Here is a 17,132-nt window from a genome sequence, read left to right on the forward strand (position 1 = left end):
AAGTATGCAGAGAGGCATACTGGGCAGTGAAATAATCAAGCTTTATTAATTAAATAAGTAGGTCTCTTCTTGAGGCAGCTGGTGACCTCTGAACACTGTTATTTCTTCTTCACTTGTACATGACTTTCTAGGTGACAGTGTTACTCATCTGGAAGAATACTGTAACTGACATCAATATGAGAAAGTGAAAAATACCTGTTATTAAATAACGTACCAACCGTAACCCTTAACATGATTTCTGTATGGTGGGAATATATATAGCAATTATATAGAATGACTTCTTAAAAAACATGCAACAAAATCAACAGCCACCTTCCCATGAACAAGGAGTAGTCTAAATAAGCAGCGAAGAATTTTGATTTCAGATGATCAGCATGTAGTCTGGGAAAGGAAGAGGTAGTATTTACTAACTGCATTAGGAGGTGTCTCAAAAGCACAGTTCTGAAAGCTGAACATAATTTGTGTCCTGAACCCAGCTCTATCAGAAGAAAAAAAAAATCATTCCCTTTCCTTATTTTTCTCTACAGCAGAAAGTCCCCCCGACCCCCCCCCCACTCAAAACATGGATTCTTAGCAGTATTAATTCACAAGGGCCAAAAGGTAGAAGCTCCCCAAACATCCAACAACAGATGACTATATAAAAAGTGGTCTATACATACAGTGGAATATTATTTAGCCTTAAAAAGAAAGGCAATTCTGACACAGGCTACAACATGGATGAACCTTGAAGACATTATACTCAGTGAAATAAAATAAGCCACTGCAGAAGAAAAAGTACTGTAGGAATACCACCACTTACATGAGGTCCCCAGAATACCAAAGTCATAAAGACAGAAAGTAGGATAGTGGTTGTCAGGGCTGGGGGAGGAGGAATGGGCAGTTAGTGTTTAATGGGGACAGAGTTTTAATTGGGGAAGATAAAAAGAGTTCTGGAGATGGGTGGTGGGGATGGCTACACAATGTAAATGTACTTAATGCAACTGAACCGGGCACCTAAAAGTCATTAAGATGATAATTTTCGGTTATATTTTACCATAATTTTTAAAAAATTAAAAACAAACAAAAACATAGATCCCATCTTGACTTTCACTAAATCTGCTCCACGCTTGGCCACCATGAGACAGTGGCCTTGAGTTTGCTTCTCTAAGTGTCAGGCTTGGATATTCAGCGCTTCTCAATAACTCTGCTTTCCGTCAAACCCTTGCTCTTTTTGTTTCTCTGTCTGCCCCCCTCCCCATCTCACCCTGCCAGCAAAGGGAGAACCATGGCAGAGATGGAGATGGTGACTGAGGGACCCAGAGGAGCAGTTCACAGGAGCAAGTTAGGACAGAATGAAGAGCTGGGACTAGTCCTGATGACCTGGATGAGGCTGAAGTGAGCGTTAGGAACAAGTCAGTCCTCTCCGGACTGTGGTCAGCCCTAGATGGTGCCCCTAAAATGTCAGGGGCCAAGAACTACTACCGTGCAGTCTTACTTTAGTTAGAACGATTCTTTAGTGGCCTCAGTGTCAGCTTGCCCATGCCAGTCTCCTGTGGGCCACTGACTTTTTCTCGCTCAACTCCCATTCCATCTGAGCACTGCAGCTGGCTGCCTTCTGGGCCTTGCCCCTCACTTGCGGGTTTTTTACTTTAGCCAAAGCATAACTCTGCCATGCCTGCAGGTCCTCAAAGGAACTTCTAGAGATGGATTTGGCTTCCAAGACAGAGGAAGGGTCAGAAATAAGTGCAGAAACAAATGCCTATCAACAGGCCTCACCTGGATCCTGCCAGGGACGAGGTTGTCTGAGGTGGTGAATATGAGCTGCTTGGCACTGGAGGTCTCCGGGGAAGCCAGGATCACCTTCCCAGTTCCAGCTCCATCTGGGCTGGTCAGGATGAACTGCTGCTTGGGGGATCCGGAGGCGTCCACTGCGGTGACTATCTGGATCTTCTGTCCTGTCTGCTGGTCTGTCACAATCTACAAGACACAACATGGAGGCTGCTCTCACGGAGCATCATGCGACTTGTGTACTTGCAGGTGGTGCTCAAAGCGGTGACTGCCCAATGCCGTCCTGGAGTCAATGCTGGTCCAAGATGCAGTTTCACCAGTGCATGGTGAAATGAGAAAAACAAAACACAATCATGAGTTTTTTCAGAAACCAATGATCATAGAGCTAATTTTATTTTGGGATGATATCCTTCCTGTTTTTCATTAAAATGCCCTTTAGGGTGTGTGTGGGGTGGGTACTGGATGAAGAGTGTCAAAAGATACAAACTTCCAGTTGTAAGATAACTAAGTACTGGGGATGTGATGTACAGCATGGTGACTGTAGCTAACTCTGCCATATGATGTATTTGAAAGTTGTTAAGAAGGTGGATCCTATGAGTTCCCATTACAAGGAATAAACCATATTTTCTTTCTTTTTCTGTATCTGTATGAGACGATGGATGCTAACTAAACTTACAGGGGTCATCAGTTCATAATACATGTAAGGCAAAGCATTATGATGTATACGGTAAACTTACACAGCACTGTGTGTCCATTATAATCTCAATAAAACTGGAAAAAGAAAAGCCCTTTCTTTTATGAAATGGAGATAATAATAGTAGATGATAGGTTTAACTAAAAAAAAGAAAAAAAAAAATCCTTGGGGCGTCTGGGTGGCTCAGTCAGTTAAGCATCCGACTTCAGTTCAGGTCATGATCTCATGATTCCTGAGTTTGAGCCCCAAGTCAGGCTCTGTGCTGACAGCTCAGAGCCTGGAGACTGCTTCAGATTCTGTGTTTCCCTCTTTCTCTGCCCCTTCCCTGCTCGCATTCTGTCTCTCTCTTGCTCTCTCAAAAATAAATGAACATTAAAAAAAAAATCCTTGTCCTGGACATAATAAACTCCAGAGAAGTCCTGATCCTGATTTCTCCAGAGGCTACTACCATTCAGGGGGCCAGCTGTCAGAGCCTGCCTCTTCCCAGAGCCCCTGCCTTAACTGCATCAGTTACGATAAAAATAGTTGCTACAGCAAGAGTGACTTCTCATTCCTGCTCATGAAATTTTCTGAAGCTGTTCTACTCCCTGTCCTGCCTTCTTCTAGGCCGAGTGCCCAGCTTGGAGCACTGCCCACCTTCTCCTTGGGGACAGCAGGAGGGCCTCACAGCAAACAGGATTCTTGGGGCTGTTGTGGCTGGGCCTTGGACAAGCCGAGATGTACTACATCTCTGACTAGAACTCAGTTCCCTATACCGTATTTATTGCCAGGTCTGGTATCCACATCTTGATAGATGTTGCCTTGTGACACATCATTCCAAGGTTCAGACAGCAAACTTCTACAGAATCTAGCACAACACCTTTACCAACTATCCAATATGAAAAATTAGATAAGGTTGGTTGGTTCAAAAGCAAATGACATAGGTAAGAAAAGATTCAATTACCTAACATATGTTTACTAGGTGTTCACTATGTGGCAAGCACTATTCTCGGTACTAGGGATAGGGACACGAATACTACAGAGCTCCTATCTCGTGGGGTTAACCTTCTGGAAGGGAAACAGACTATGAACACTGATATTGTGGAGCATCAGACTTGGTAGGTGCCTTGAAGAAAACTAAAAAGCAGAGTAAGTGGACAAATCATGTCAAGGGAAAGGAGGTGGGGGAGCCATGTTAGAAGGAAAGATCTCTCTGATGGAGTGATGTTGAGCAAACACCTGATGAAGCAAGAGAGGAAGCCATACATAAATGTGGCAAAGTATGTTACAGGCTGAGGGCACACAGCAAGTTCAAGACCAGAAAGAAGAGCAGACTGGGAACAGGATACAAGAACAAATCCTTAGCTGATGGCTGGGCATGAATCCTGGCATATCATCATTTCCAACTAACGTGTCAAAAGATCTTTAAGGATAAAGAAGGAAGATTTCTTTTTTTTAAATTTTTTTTTTCAACGTTTATTTATTTTTGGGACAGAGAAAGACAGAGCATGAACGGGGGAGGGGCAGAGAGAGAGGGAGACACAGAATCGGAAACAGGCTCCAGGCTCTGAGCCATCAGCCCAGAGCCCGACGCGGGGCTTGAACTCACGGACCGCGAGATCGTGACCTGGCTGAAGTCGGACGCTTAGCCGACTGCGCCACCCAGGCGCCCCAAGAAGGAAGATTTCAAAGAATGAAAGGAAGTACCTTTCACTGTTACACAGGCAGATTCCTGTGGCATACATACCGAGACTCCCCTGGAAAAGTAAAACATGAGATAGAAAACTTTGTAAGAAGAATTCTTTAAAAAAAAAACAAAAACCTTTCCTACCCAATGAGGAACTGAAAGACCACAGACAGACTGGTTGACACATACTTCTCTCAGCTGCCACAAAAGGGATTCTTACCTTAGTTAAAAGGTAACAAGCTGGCCTTTGGAAGGCCCTTACAACTTTGAGATCTAGGAGTTAAGTGTTTGACTTCCTTTTCATGTCTATCAAAACTTATCTCCTTCCTAAACTACTTTCCCTGTTACAAAGTCAGATAGTCATGAGGGCGCCTGGGTGGATGTCGGCCGGTTAAGCATCATGAGCTTAAGATTCGTGGGTTCGAGCCCTGCGTCGGGCTCTGTGCTGATGGCTCAGAACCCGCTTCAAATTCTGTGTCTCCCTCTCTCTCTGCCCCTCCCCCACTCGCACTCTCTCAAATATAAAAACATTAAAAAAATTAGAATAAAATAAAAAGATATGAGAGAGTCATGTGATTGAAAGGATCTTTAATCACCAGCTATAACCAAGGCATGGCTAGTAGAAGTCCTTCACATGTTCAGAGGTGATGCACTCTACATCTGAGTAGACACAGTAATGGGCATGTTACTACCTTTGCTGCTATTCCCAGGCCTCTTGGTTGAGGCATGGCAGGTATGGAGCTAGGGCAGGGGTGGGACGTAGGAGTGATGGGGTCTAGACAGGGACAGCTGCTCTGGGTGGCTGTATGTAACATATCCTAAAGCTCAAACTATTCTTTTCTATTTCCCCCCCAAAGGTTCAGGGTCACAGAAGAACCCCAGGGTGACCCTTACACAAACTTTGCTGACAAACACAAGCAGGCAGACTCCTGTTTAATGAAACCAAGGAAACACCGAATTGGGAGGATGTAGGGGCACCCATGTGGCTCAGTCGGTTAAGCATCTGACTCTTGATCTTGGTTCAGGTCATGATCTCCTGGTTTGTGAGTTCAAGCCCTGCATCAGACTCACGGCGCAGAGCCTGTTTGGGATTCTGTCTCTCCTCCTCTCTGCCCTTCCCCACTTGCACTCTCCCTCTCAAAATAAATACATAAACTTAAAAAAATTGAGAGGATGTATGCTGACTTATTAAATCTCCTGTGGAGGGGCGGAGAAGAAGCGTTGTTGGTAGAACCAGTGTCCTCAAAAAGAGATGGTTACGTCCTAACCCCCAGGACCTATGAATGTGATCTTATTTAGAAATAGGACTTTGAAAGTATGATCAAGTGAAGATGAGTCCAGACTGGATTAGCGTGGGCCCCAAATCCAATGACTGGTGTCTTTACTACAAAGCCATGTGCCCATGGAGGCAGAGACTGGAGTGGTACAGCTGTGAGCAAGGAACTCCAAGGACTGCAGGGAAGGACCAGAAGCTAGGTAGGAAGGCATGGAGGGAAGCTTTTCTAGAATCTTAAAGAGAGCATGGCCCTGGCAAACACCTTGATTTTGGGCTTCTGTGCTCCAGAACTGTGAGAAAATGAATTTCTGTTGTTTTAAGGCACCAAGTTTGTGGTAATTTGTTATGGCAGCCCTAGGAAATGAATATGAGAAGCAAACTTTATTTAATCTCTTCACTTGGAACAAATGTTCCTACTCTCTGCTTGTAAACAATAACGAATGGAGGGTAGGGAGGACTGTAATGAGGGAGGTCTTGTTTCCTGTGTGACTCTTAGGCCCTCCACAGCTTGGCTATGCAGTACTGCTACGATGCTTGTTTTGAAAAGCTGTACTTGTTTCAATGTGACAGATATACTAGGGAATAATCTAGGCACAATGTAAATCTTCTGTCTGTTTATGCATGGTTTCTCTGAGAAACAGTGTACACCCAGAAAATGACACCCAAGTGAAGTGAGCTAAGTGGGAACAGCCACCTCTGTGCATGTGGTATTGCTGCTTTCCCTAGTTTCAGACCACCCCACTCACAATCATTCAAGAGCTATAATCCTCTCACACCCCCTCCACAAGTAAGCTTCAATATCTTTCAAGGCAAAGTGCCATATTGTATTGTGGTCATTATGTGTTTCTTAACTATTTAACATATATAAAACTACTATTTACATTAAATTAAGTTCATACCTGTTTTTTAGTGTGTCACCAACAGTTTTTAAATGTTATGCCACTAAGCCCATTTCCCCCCACAAGCCCTATGGTTTCTACTGCAAAATTTGGCAGTGTGGGAATCTTTAGGAACGCATATGTCACATTATTAGAGCAGACTACATACTCTACAGGCCCAAGGCCCTCTCTATTTCTACCCTAAAAGGACCTCAATGTGACCTGACTTACTGCCATTCTCCTCCATGTTACCCACTCTGTTCCAGCCGAGCTGGGCTCATGATTTATGTTGTAAAGAAAAACCTGCAAATGGGATAGCCTAAAGGTAAAACCAGCCAATGGATAACTTTTGCTTGATCTCCCAGAGTTTAAAATTTTTATTAATTTTTTTAATTTTTTACTGTTTTTTTTTTTTAATTTATTTTTGAGAGAGACAGAGATAGAATACGTGTGGGTTAGGGGCAGAGAGAGGAGGAGACACAGAATCCGAAGCAGGCTCCAGGCTCTGAGCTGTCAGCACAGAGCCTGACGCGGGGCTCAAACTCATGAGCTGTGAGATCATGACCTGTGGCAAAGTCAGCTGCTCAACCGACTGAGCCACCCAGGCGTTCCCCAGAGTTTAAAAATTTTTAAAAACTGGTTGCCAACACCTGAAGATAGAGTATTTACCATAAAAACTGGATTTATAGTTCTTGTGACAAGCTGGAAGCTGAGGCCATCCTGGACCTAAGTTCCCTGTGGTTATCAGCTGGCTGTGTGTGGCTGCCCCTTCAGATGGGTCATGGGCTCTCTGACTGGCCTTAATCTCCAACTTGACCACCTTTTCCACTGCCACCTGGTCCTGTAAACACCAGTTTGTGATCCTGAAATAGGGCTTTGCAGATAGAGCTGTGAATGGAATGCTCACTCTACTGCTTCCCAACTGGGTCACTGTGGAGCAGTTATATGATTCCTAGGAAAGTGAAGCAATACGTGTGTGAAAGCACTTGGTACACGGCCCAGAACATAAGAGGACCCTGATAAAAGTATTTCCTGCTCTAAGCTCTCACGTACTTCTCTCCTCATTGGGAAGCCTTGCCTTATCCCTTTCATTTCATCCAATCTCTCCCACTGACTACAGTCTTTCATTCATTCCTCAAATGCTTACAAAGAGTGTCTACTCTATGCCATGGGCTTTGCTAGATTATAGGCATTACGGAGATGGCTCGTGCTCTCGCTGAGCTTTTAGTTTAGTGGGAAAGTGGCAAAAAACAAGCAAACAGACCAACCAGTGAACAGTTTAAGTTTATGATAAATGTTATGAGGTTAAAGATCTGGCTGGATGGAGTAGGAGAAAACACAGGCACTTAACCTTTCAGAAAGAGAGGTCAAGGAAGGTTTCTGTGTTAAGGCGGCATTTAAAACAAGATTCAAGGCTAAGAAGGGAGTCGGATTAAGGTTCAGGGAAAAGTGTGTTCCAAGAACTGGGAAATGTTCTGGCACATGGAAAGCCCTAAGAGGAAGGAGCTCTTAGAACTGACATCAGGTCCATGGACAATGAAGGCTCCCCTACAGGGGGAGGTGGGCTGGCCTTGCGTGGAGTCAGGATTTCATTCCACATACAATGGGAGCCACTCAAGGGTTCTGTCCTCCCAAACCAAGTCTTTAGGTTTCTTATTTTATATCTATCTTACATTACACTATTTTTTACACACACATACATTTAAAAATATATAAACTATATAAAATTTGTTAGATTGTTACAAGTCAGGGTATATTAAACATAGCAGGACAATAATAAAGATAATTAAATTAAAAGTAAAGGCAAAAACCTGTTAAAAATTTTTTGACCGATGCAAAAAGGTAAATCAATCTTTCACTTAAAAATAAATTTTAAGGGGCGTTCTGGGTGGCTCAGTCGGTTAAGCATCTGACTTCGGCTCAGGTCATGATCTCACGGCTCATGAGTTCAAGCCCCGTGTCAGGGTCTCTGCTGACAGCTTGGAGCCTCCAGGCCTGCTTCGGATTCTGTGTCTCCCTCTCTCTCTGCCTCTCCCCCACATGCATGCTTTCTCTTTCAAAAATAAAAATTTAAAAAAATTAAATAAATTTTAACACATATGAGAAGTTAGTACCTACCGCTCACAGGCAAGGATCAAACAACTATATTCTCCATTCAGCCTAATTCAATCTCTAGAAAGTTTAGGCAGGTAAAGCATTTCACAAAGCTTTCCTCCCTGAGTAACACAAAACAGTGTTTTCTAAACACATTCAGGATTTTAAGTGAGGGAATGATGGGCTTTGCATTTTAAACAGATCTTCCTAGATATTGGATGGAAAAAAATATAGGAGAAAAGTAGAAGCTGAGGAACTATTAGGATGTCCCTGGAGAAGCCCAGGTGAGGGCAGAAGGTAGTGGCTGTGGGACTGTGGAGAGCAGAGGACCACTGCGGGATGCAGGCTGGAGGGAGATGCAACAGCATGTGTAGGTGGGAGGAGATGTAAGGACTGGAGAATGAACAGCCAGGAATGACTCTTAGGTTTCTAGCCTGAACAATGGCATGATGGAAGGGCAAGGGCTGGTAGGAATTCAGAAGTCTGGTAGGAATTCAGAAGTCTGTTCAGAAGCCTGCCAATTAGGAGATGGCCGAGTAGATGTGTCAAGTAAACTACCAGATAGATGAGTTTGGAGCTCACAGTGTATTTCTGGTTTCAACTTCAATATAAACAGCTTAGAAGTCATCATTCCACCTTAACAACAAGAAAAAGCAAGACAAAATGAAAATCAATGACTTCCCTTGGACTTATCAGAAAAGTTGAGGATGCAGGGCAAACTCTATTCCAAAATCTGGAGAGAGGTGGATTCACAAAGTGTGAGATCTGCTTAGTTGGAGCAGAAGCCAACCTGGAGGAACACTCAAAACGTAACTGCAATGAGTTGCTGAAGACTCAGCACAGACTAGCATGCGAGTAAGAAACTCCTGAGTACCACAGGCTTAGGAGGGTCCCTCATACTTTCATGGGTTTTAGCTCCAGAAATCCCACTTGGTTCCCAAGGTGAAAAGATGAGAAAGATTCCCTGGTGGCTCTGGAAGGGAAGGGGAAGAATTTTTATAAAATGAACTCAAGGGTTTCTTCTGTAAAGTAAACAAATGACTATTCCGCAGGGGAAAAAGGCTTTACACCTGAGTCTATCCCACCTGGGGAGAGGGCATTTCTTCAACTCCAGGCCCCTCAGGCTCCCTTATCTCATCTAAGGAGGTAGGCAGTAGAGGAAATTAATACACACTTGTCAAGGTCACAGCCTGCAATATGATTTATAAGAAGTATATATTTGGTCATTCAGATGACAAAAGTATATTTTTCAGATATATGTGATCTTTATCCACAGTTCCTGAAAATACTTTAGAGCCATAAAAGTGAAATGAGTGTCTTGTTATTAATGAAGATGACTTTTGGAACCCCTCCCCAGGGCAAGGACTGGTTGCCAGAAGGATCAACCATGGGATGAAAGGGTTAGAACTTTCATTTCCCCCTCCCCTGGAGGTTCCGGGTTGGGGAAGGGGCTGGAGGTTCAATCAGTCAATAGTCAGTGACTTAATCAATCATGTCTATGTAATGAAGCCTCCATAAAAACCCAAGAAAACAGCTTTTTGGCCCATTTGGGAGCTTCCATGCTTGGGGAACCAGAAGACTTTTGTGTGTCACTAAGCTGTCTGTCCCCAAGTTTCACAAGGACAAAAACTCCTTTGTTTGGCACCTTGCTCTAGGTATCTCTTCATCTGGCTGGTGATTTGTATCCTTTAATAAACTGCACATGAATAAGTGCTTCCCTCCATTCTGTGAAATGCTCTAGCAAATTAATTGAACCTAAGAAGGTCACTGGAACTCTAATCTGTAGCTGGTTAGTCAGAGGTATAGGTAACAACCTGGGACTTGAGAGTGATGTCTGAGGTGGGACTAGGGGGCAGTTCTATCAGGTTGAATTGTTAGTCTGTGGAATCTATGCTATCTTTACATTGATAGTGTCAGAACTGCTTGGTGTTGTATATGTGGGACTCCCCCAAACCTGCCCCCAAGTTAGAACTAGGTCCAGGAACTCTTACAGGTAGTCCAAGGACAAAGGCCCACTAAAATACTGAGATTTCATTATAAGATTGTAGAATGCTTCTGCACTCCCACCTTACCACCACACCAACAGGGCTCCAGTGTAACAGGGGATTACAGCTGGAAGAGCTTTAAGATATAGACACTCTAAAGAAGAGTATCCAAGGAAGCCCAAAGTCAAGAGGAGAGACCAAGACAAAGGCACTAGAGGAATCTGAAGCCTTTGGACCTATAGCCACAGAGAACATCATACATAGCTCAACACGTAGCCAGATCAACATAAATCCCCATACTATAGGCTCATTTATCTCAGCTCCTATTATCTAACATAGACATTACCTGATTTTAAAAAGAAAATGTACAAGACATGCCAAAAGGCAAGAAAAACAATCCAGAGATAAAGCAAGCATCAGAATCAGATTCAGGGCACAAACATTGGAATGACCAAACAGGAATTTAAAATACAAAGATTAATGTTAAGGTCTCTAGACGAAAAGGACAACATGCAAGAACAGAGGAGAGAAGATGGAAATTCTCAGAAAGGAGGAAATGCTAGAATTCAAAAACACTGAAAAAGTGAAGAATGCCTTGATGGGATCATCTGCAGACTGGACACAACCAAGGAAAGAATCAGTGAGCTTAAAGATAGTGATACGGGAAACAAAGGCAGAAGGAAATGTAGATAAAATTAAATTTCCTTATAACTTGCAGTTCATTGACAAATACTTGAGGCAGGCAGAGTAAAACATTCCTCCAATCAACTCCCTCTGTCCAGTCTTACTAGAGGGAAAACAACCTTGACAATAGCAAGGCCTCCCTTTTGCCTTTACCTCCCCCAACTCCATAGCACTGTATATAATCAGTCACTCCTCACAATCGCAGGGCAGCTCTTTCTGCCCTTGGGTCCCGTCTCCATGCTTTAATAATATCACCTTTTTTGGGGCACCTGGATGGCTCAGTCGGTTGAGCATCTGACTTCGGCTCAGGTCATGAGCTCGAGAGTTCGAGCCCTGCATCAGGCTCTGTGCTGACAGCTCAGAGCCTGGAGCCTGCTTCTCATTCTGTGTCTCCCTCTCTCTCTGCCCCTCCCCCACTCATGCTCTGTCTCTCTCTGGGAAATAAATAAACATTAAAAAAAAATAAAAAATAATATCACTTTTTTTGCATCAAAGACATCTCAAGAATTCTTTCTTGGCCGTCAATTTGGACACCCCCTGCCTCACCCCCCTCCAAAACTGCATCACATAGGTCAACAGAAACATCCCTAACTGAAATGCAAAGGCAAAAAGCAATGAAGGAACACAAAACAAAACGTACAAACAAAAAACAGAACAGAGTATCCAAGAACTGTGGGACAATGTCAAGATACAGCATATACATAACTGGAATACCAGAAGGAGAATGAAGAAATACTGGAAGTAATAGTGGCTGCTGAGAACTTTCTAAAATTAATGACAAGCAGAATAAATACTAAAATACTATATCTAGACAAATCCTACTTGTAAGGCCAAATACAGATTAAAGACAAGAGGCTTAATTCTGTGAAAAATAAAGAAAGAAATTTCTTTCCCCTTCCTTTTAGAACTCGTTCTCTGTCCTTTTCATATGTATGTAAATCTTTATAATGGTTAGAGGAGCCTCTTGCCAGTCTCACAACTCAGGAATGTGTTCTCAAGGATCTGGGAGCCACCATTTCGAAATGCAAACTTGAAGACAACTCCCTTACCTCCTAGGCCTCTGGGAGAGTAAGGACCTAACTTGGTGGGCACCTTGCTATTTGCAAACTACCTCCCATCATAAAGATTTAACAACCTTTCCCCCTTCTCCTTCCTCAATAAAGTGGTTTCCACAATTTCCATGATAAAGTTAGGATCTTAAAAACATGTATGTAATGGGTTGTACACGCTTGGCTTACAAATGAGTAAAATTCCTTTCCATCTTTGCAATTTCTTAGAAGATTGCCTATAACGCACATTCCATTCTGATTTAATGTTTACTGAGGAAGAGGAAGAACGGGAAGAGGAGGAGGAAGAGAAGCAGAAGGAGGAAGAGGAAGAGGAGGAGGAGGAGGAGGAGAAAGGGGCACCTAGCTGGCTCAGTCAGCGGAGCACACAACTCTTGATCTTGGGGTTGGGGATTCAGGTCTCACACTGGGTACAGAGATTACTTAAAAATAACATCTTTTTAAAAAAAAAGAAGGAAAAAAACTCCTGTTTCTCTCTTCTACCTTTATGGAGAGTTTTCTGGATTGGGAGAAGATTTTGTTTCTTTTCACTATATTTCCTCAACATATTCAAACCACAGAAAACCAAAGACAAAGAGAAAATACTGAGAGAAGTCTGGAGTGGTGGGGTAGGGTGGGGAGGTGAAACACCTCACCTATAGAGAAACAATGGATAAACAAATTGTGGTCTATCCATAAATTGGGATGTTATTCAGCCATAAAAAGTAATGAAGTACAGATTCATGCTACATCACAGATAAATGAACATCATGCTAAGTGAAAGACACTATACACAAAAGGTCACATACTGTGTGATTCCATTTATAGGAAATATCCAAAATTGGTAAGTCCATAGAGATAGAATGTAGACTGGTGGTTGCAAGGGCCTACAGGGAAAGAGGAACAGGGAGAAACTGCTCAATGGGTAAGGGGTTTTACTCTGGACTGATGAAAATGTTTGGAAACTAGATAGAGGTGGTGGTTGTACAACACTGAGAATGTTTGGAAACTAGATAGAGGTGGTGGTTGTACAACACTGAGAATGTATTAAATGCCACTGACCTGTTCACATTAAAATGATTAAATTTTACGTCCTATGAATTTCACTAAAAATAATTTTTAAAAAACAACAACCAACAAGTCAAGGAGAAATACTTTCTCAAACACAAACTAAGAAAATTCATCACCAGCAAACCTGCCCAATAAATATTAAAAGCTTTTCTTTAGTTAGTAAATGATATAGGTTAGAACTTGGATCTACTTAGAGAATGGAAGAGCACTGTTGTAGGAATAAGTGAAGGTAAAATAAAATCTTATTATTCCTAATTGATCTAAAAAATAATTGTCTAAATTAATAATAATAACAATGTCCTATGTGATTACAGCATGTGGATAAGTGAAATGAATGACAGCAATGCCACAAGGGACAGGAAGGAGGAATTGGGAACATGGTTATAAGAAACCTATATTACATGTGAAACAGAATAATGGCATTTGAAGGTAGGCTTATATCAGCTTAAAATAATTACTGTAAACTTCTAGGGCAACAACTAAAAACATCTGTAGAGATGTACATTTGATATATTAAGAGAAGAGATAAAAGGGATCAACTAAATTGCCCAATCAAGACCAAATAAGGCAGGGGCACCAGGATGGCTCAGTCCCTTAAGCCTCTGACTCTTGGTTTTAGCTCAGGTCATGATCTCAAGGGTTGTTGAGCTCAAGCCTTGCATTAGGCTCTGAGCTGACAGTGCGAAGCCTGCTTGGGATTCTGTCTCCCTCTCTTTCTCTGCCCCTCCCTTGCTCTCTCTCTCTCTCTTTCAAAAATGAATAAACAGGGGCACCTGAGTTGGTGCCCCTTAACAGTTGGTTAAGTGTCCGACTTCAGCTCAAGTCATGATCTCACAGTTCGAATCCTGCATAGGGATCTGTGCTGACAGCTCAGAGCCTGGAGCCTGCTTCAGATTCTGTTTCTCTCTCTCTCTCTCTCTCTCTCTCTCTTTCTCTCTCTCTCTGCCCCTCCCCTGCTTGTGCTCTGTCTTTCAAAAATAAACGTTAAAAAAAAAAAGTTAAAAAAAATAAACAAACATGATAAAAACCCAGATGAGGCAGAAAAAGACGACTCTGGCAACAAATAGAAAATAGTTAAACATGGTTGACATTAATGTAAATACAGTATATCCAAAACCACTTTAAATGTGAATGGTCTACACAGACCACTAAAAGACAAAGACTCATTTCGATAGAAAAAGAAGACCCAACTATACATTGTCAATAGGAAACCCTCGACACAGATAGATCAAAAGTAAAGGGATGGAGAAAAGACATCATGCTATCATTAATCAAAAGACAGCTAGAGTAAGTGAATTTAAGTTAAAGATAAAGTAGACCTCAGAACAAGGAAAAAAATCACGCATAAAGAGGGGTATTACATGTTGACAAATGGGTCAGTTCCCCACAAATACATAACAATGTTAAATGTGTATGCACCTAACAAGAGAGCATCAAAAGACAGGAGACAAAAACTTGTAAAACTGCCAAGGAGAAAGAGAGAAATCAACTATTATAGCTGTAGAGATGTCACTGCTTCCCTGTCAGCACCTGGTAGATTAAGCAGGCAGAAAAATCAATAAGGATATAGTTGACTTGGACAGCACTATCAATCAACCTGATATAACTGACATTTATAAAATAATCCATCTAACAACAGCAGGATACACATTCTTCTCAAGCTTGCAAGGAACATCCAATAATATACATCACATTCTGGGCCATAAAATATACCTTAAGAAAAAATAGGAATCATAAAGTATGTTCTAGGTCACTACTAGACTGATTAAACTAGAAATTAATAAAAAGTTTTTGAATTCCCAAATATTTAGAAATTAACACACTTCTGGATAACACATGGGTCAAAGTAGCAGCAATAAAAATTTAAAATATTTTGAACTAAATGGAGGTCATAGCAGAGGTCTAGGCCATAGACATCCATTTGGGAGTCACTAGCATAAAATGATATTTAAGCCATGGGTTCAGAGAAAATACAGAGGGGAGAAAGTGGGACCAGAATGCAATCCTGAGGAACTCCAACATTTAGCAGTCTGGCTACATATTATATTCGGTTTTTATAAATTACTTCCTCTAAGTTTTCTGAATATTAATCCTATTAAACAGATACTTAGCTGATTGATCTTAGATATTTCAGAAAAGTGGTTCTAGAAAAGCCTAATATCTTAACATATGTATCTTTATACTTTATACTTTTATGTAATGTAAAATACTTTAATGTAAAGGATAATGATAATAAAATTAGACATAATTTTCAAGAAACCTATTGGTTGAAAAGTAAATGGAGTAGAGATATGGAGAAAGAGGGGTAAAAAAGTAATTTCTTATTTACGATTATATAAAATTTGAGTATCACAACAGTGATAAAAAAACACAACAGTTTTTATTACATATTTTTAGATGAATAAGCAATAGAAACACAAAACTTATATAGTAGTGGTATTTCACCTAGCAAACTAAAAAAGATTAAACAGTATATATAGCATAATATACAGTTGAGTGTGTGGGGAAATGTGCACTCTGATATTGGGCTGGTGGGAGTATAAGTTGGCACAACCTCTTTCGAAGGCAGTTTGGCAACAACTGTCAAAATTACACACGGATACTCAGCTAACATCATACTCAAAGGCAAAAAGCTGAAAGCTTTTCCAATATCAGGAATAAGACTAGGATGCCTACTCTTGCTGCTTTTATTCAACACAGTACTGGAAGTCCTAGCCAGTGCAATTAGCCAAGAAAAATAAGTAAAAGGCATTCAAATTGAAAAGGAAGAGATAAAACTGTCATCACTACTTGCAGATGCCATGGCATTATGCACAGAAAATCCTAAAGACTCCACCAAAAAATTGTTAGAACTAATAAACAAATTTGGCAGAGTTGCAAGATACAAAATCAACATATAAAAATCTGTTTTTTTAAAAACTTTTTAATGTTTATCTATATTTGAGAGAGAGAGAGAGAGATGAAGAGACATAGCGTGTGTGTGAGTGGTGGACTGGCAGAGAGAGACAGACACAGAATCTGAAGCAGACTCCAGGCTCCGAGCTGTCAGCACAGAGCCCTACTCGGGGCTCAGACCCACAAACTGTGAGATCATGACCTGAGCTGAAGTGGGACGCTTAACCAACTGAGCCACCCAGGTACCCCTGTCGTGTTTTTTTTTTTTTTAAGTTTATTTTGAGAGAGACAGAATGCATGTGCATGTGCAAGTGGGGGAGGGGCAGAGAGAGAGTGGGAGAAAGAGAGAATCCCAAGCAGGCTCTGCACTGTCAGCTCAGAGCCCAATGTGGGGCTTGAGCCCACAAACTGTGAGATCATGACCTGAGCTGAACTTGAACGCTTAACCAACTGACTCACCTAGGTGCCCCTGTTGTGTTTCTATACACTAATAACAAGCAATCTAAAAGAGAAATTAAGAAAACAATCATTTACAATTACATCAAAAAGAATAAAATAACCTAGAAATAAATTCAACCAAGAAGGTAAAAGATCTGCACAATGAAAACTGTTATGACATTAATGAAAAAAACTAAAGAAAACACAAATAAATAGAAAGATACTTGGCACTCATAAATTGGAAGAGTTAATATTGTTAAAATGTCTACACTACCCAAAGCAATCTATGGATTCAATACAATTCTTTTCAAAATTCCAATGACATTTTTCACAGAAACAGTACAAAGCAATCCTGAAATTTTTACACAATAACAGAAGACCAATAGCCAAAGCAATCTTGAGAAAAGATTGGAGACATCATGTTCTCTGATTTCAAACTATATTATAAAGCTATAATAATCAAAACAGTATGGTACTGGCATAAAAACAGAAATGCAGATGCATGGAATAGAAGACAGCCCAGAAATAAACCCACACATATATGGTCAATTAATTTATGACAAAGGAGCCAGGAATATACCATGGGGAAAGAAAGGACAGCCTCTTCAATAAATGATATTGAGAAAGCTGGATAGGCA

The 17,132-nt window shown here is 41.3% G+C and overlaps 1 protein-coding gene across 3 annotated transcripts in view; it reads right to left on the reverse strand.

Moving 5' to 3' along the window:
• Positions 1-17,132, reverse strand: part of NR2C2 (nuclear receptor subfamily 2 group C member 2) — a 100,152-nt gene that overhangs the window by 25,954 nt on the left and 57,066 nt on the right. For all 3 annotated transcript variants that reach the window (XM_047097060.1, XM_047097059.1, XM_047097061.1), the window contains one exon: positions 1,756-1,956. In XM_047097060.1, the coding sequence (XP_046953016.1) occupies positions 1,756-1,956 (201 nt within the window). The remainder of the gene's footprint in view (positions 1-1,755; positions 1,957-17,132) is intronic.

The sequence above is a fragment of the Lynx rufus genome, unplaced genomic scaffold (genome assembly GCF_022079265.1).
Source record: "Lynx rufus isolate CCGP_SWC_20201006 ecotype Redwood Valley unplaced genomic scaffold, mLynRuf1.p SCAF_4, whole genome shotgun sequence".
In the NCBI taxonomy this organism is placed as follows: Eukaryota; Metazoa; Chordata; class Mammalia; order Carnivora; family Felidae; genus Lynx; species Lynx rufus.